The following is a 3289-nucleotide window of genomic DNA, read 5'->3' as shown; positions in this document are numbered from 1 at the left end:
TGCTGACAGATCCACTTAGTCAAACACAGGAATGAAGATCTACTCAAACGGATTTTAACAAAAACCATATAACAAATCTGAAACTACAATAAAAGTACAGTGAGAGCAATGGGAGAATGATTTACCAAAGCTAAGCATGTGTAGAGCTCTTTTTATACATTTAACTGAAAACTGTACACACTGATGAGGAACTACAGTATATGTAAGAGCAAATTAATATTCCTTCACTATACACTTTTTACTGATGTCAAATCATTTGTTGTGTGCCCCTTATAAAAAGAATGAGTTTTCCTAATACTGTAAATTGATGTTAACACTCAAGTCACACATGCACTATATGGGCCACTTGACTTTTCCAGCCATTTATGTTTTTTCCCCAAACTTTAACAACAAATTTGGAGCCACTCAATTGTAGAGGATTCTTTTGGATGTGTTAGCATACCCTTCACTTCAACTAAGCGACCCAAACATGTTCCAGCATGACTATGCCCCTGTGCACAAAGCCAGCTCCATGAAGATATCATGTACATAGTTTGGGGTGAAAGATCTTGAGTGACCTGCTAGAGCTCTGACCCCAACCATACTGAACATCTTAGATAAATAGGAACGCTGACTGCAACCCCAGGCCTCCTCGCCCTACATCAGAACCCGACTTTACTGATGTGCTCGTGTCTGAGCACAAATCTCCAAAAGGCGCACACTAAAAATCTAGTGGAACATCTCCCCAGAAGAGTGAAGATTATTATGACAGGAAATGGGCAGTAAATGTGGAATGTTATGGCCAGGTGTCTACAAAATATTGTCTTAATAGTATATACAAGATATAGTAGATTTTATTGCACAATAGTGAACTCGACCTCTTCTCCATTTCCCTTTCTTGGAAATCGAAAACATTTTATACATAGAAAGATTTAGGCAAATACAATTTTAACTTCATAGTGCTTTTTGGAGTAATCCCCTTATGGTAAGCAGTGAAACAAGAGACAAAACACACACACACACACACACACACACACACACACACACACACACACACACACACACACACAGTGTTTGTACACAAATCTAGACATAAAGGTGAAAATTATCACATACAAAGCCCAATGACTAAATCTGAGATTACAGAAACCATATTTTTCTGTCCACTAGCAAGATTTTTAAAGGGGTCACCGCCACTGCTTCTGCATTTGTAGCTGTCCAGCAAAATTTGTTTGACCCTCCTATCTACGATGTTTAGACGAGGAGTTATAAAAGCGAAAGAATTCTTAGATTTTGCACGTTTGTATGTTGCGTGGGACGTAACTCAAAAGCACCATGTCAGAAATCCATGTTCCTCATTGATAGCAACAGGGCAGCCAGCTAACAATAGAAATAAGTGAATTTTATTTACATAGTAAAACCAGTAGGCTTTAAAGTCAATTTTACAAGCAAATATAACTGTGTGCTAATTAAAATATTCACATTAGCACTACTTAGTTCATGCAGAGTGCCTGATGCATCATGCGGTGAACTCTGGTTTGAGATGGTCCACATTTTCCAAGTAGGAATTCCAGGGGTGTTTTACAAGTTACAAGTTTTACTAAAACACTGCATAACTGTAGGCCACCAATCTCAGCCTATGCACTGTGTTTATCTGAGACGACGTCCGTTGTAAAAAAGCGCTAGGAATCGAAGTGAACGACAATTGTCACAGTGTCGAGATTAATCGGTGCATGATCATTTTCTCACTGATAATTGATGTCAACGAAGCTGCCCTTTTTCCTGTCACCATCTATCGCAGAGGTTCCCAAACTTTTGGAGGAAACATCTATGAATATATTATGAATTCAAAATACCACATTTATTTAAACGACCAGTCTAGAAGCCTACCCATGTGGTGTCATGGAAATATAATCTATATTAATTGTAGATTAATATAGATTACTTTTAGATGTTACGCTATTAGAGACACTATTATGTGTATAATAGTCACATATTATCTGTGTGTGATGCCACTTTACAAACTTCTAGATGTAAGATACATAGTTATAATATATTAGTCAGACAGTCAGTGGTCTGAGAAGAAGCCAGTTCCAAACACCCAAACACACACACACACACACACACACACACACACACACCTTCAGCAGCACAACCTCAAAGCCCGTGTGTCAAGAGCGTGTAGCGTCCAGCCCTTTTGTGGCTAAGCTAACTAGCAAGCTCACCGCTTAACAAATCAAATCTGAATCGTCTCTCTCTCTCTTCACGGACAGATTTTTCAGTCTACAATAATCACAGCGCTGTGTAACACTCCGAATGTCAAGGCTTACAGCAGGGCATTCACATGAACGCTAGCTCATTCAACGGCTAACGTTTGCTAACCTCCACACACACACACACTCAAGCTAGCTGCTCACCAGCCTGGAGTAAACACTGCACATTAACATTTTACACCAACACCTCACAAGTTCACCTCCTGAGATTCGTGTTTATGGGAAAAGCAGTGCGCGAATGAGAGAGCTCGTGTCTGTCGGGCGCTAATGCTAACTTAGCTAGTGAGGTAGCAAGGACAGGTAAAGTGGCTAAGCTAGCTGGGATTAACATGTCAAAAGAAGACACCAAACTGTAGGTAGAGTGGAAGCCTCGAGAGTGAACGGTTCACTAAGACGTGGGTTGAAGCAGCAGAATGAAATAAAACAGCAGAATGAATTAAAGAAGCGGAAATTCTCAGAACGTGTGTTTTGAATGGGGATAGAAAGTGTGGAGAAGTGTGCGGCTAGCAGCGCATAGAAACCCGCCTGAGCTCCAGGTCTACAGCTACTGCAGGCCCCGGGACACACTGCCGCGAGAGTCGAAGCCCAGAGAGAGGGGGTGGAAACGCACCCTAACCGTCAGCTTGTGAAAAGGATACTCAAAGTTAACATCTTGGTCTGGTAATCGAAGGCGACGACTTCTCCTTGTAAGCGTTGGCCCAGGCAGGTGAGGCAAGAGACATGGCTCCCAACGCTAAAATACTCCCCCGGTCCAGGAGCCGCCATCTTCTCCGCCACGGAAACCGGAGCGCCAGCTTTACGTCAACGCACGCAACGCCGTGACTCCGAGCAGGAAACTGGGCGTGGCCACGCGACGCGCACACTACAAAAAGGGGGTGCGTCTACTAGCATACTGCGTAGTGTGCTAGACCTTACAGTCAAGTGCTGGTTTACACAACCTGTGTAGTCGGGAAGTACGCAGGGTGCGCAATGACCAGCCACCCAGTACAGGTCTGTCCAAACACGTTGCTCACTGCTAAGACTCACTGATTTTTACA

The 3289-nt window shown here is 42.6% G+C and overlaps 1 protein-coding gene across 1 annotated transcript in view; it reads right to left on the bottom strand.

The window, feature by feature from the left end:
- lsm12b (LSM12 homolog b) overlaps nucleotides 1–3089 on the bottom strand; it is a 10769-nt gene extending 7680 nt beyond the window's left edge. The window contains exon 1 of the mRNA XM_083555770.1: nucleotides 2891–3089. Within this exon, the coding sequence (XP_083411896.1) occupies nucleotides 2891–3017 (127 nt within the window). The 5' untranslated portion in view covers nucleotides 3018–3089. The remainder of the gene's footprint in view (nucleotides 1–2890) is intronic.
- Between the last annotated feature and the right edge of the window lie 200 nt (nucleotides 3090–3289).

This window comes from Silurus aristotelis (genome assembly GCF_946808225.1).
Source record: "Silurus aristotelis genome assembly, chromosome: 12".
NCBI classification, from domain to species: Eukaryota; Metazoa; Chordata; class Actinopteri; order Siluriformes; family Siluridae; genus Silurus; species Silurus aristotelis.
This window is presented reverse-complemented; position numbering and strand designations above follow the sequence as displayed.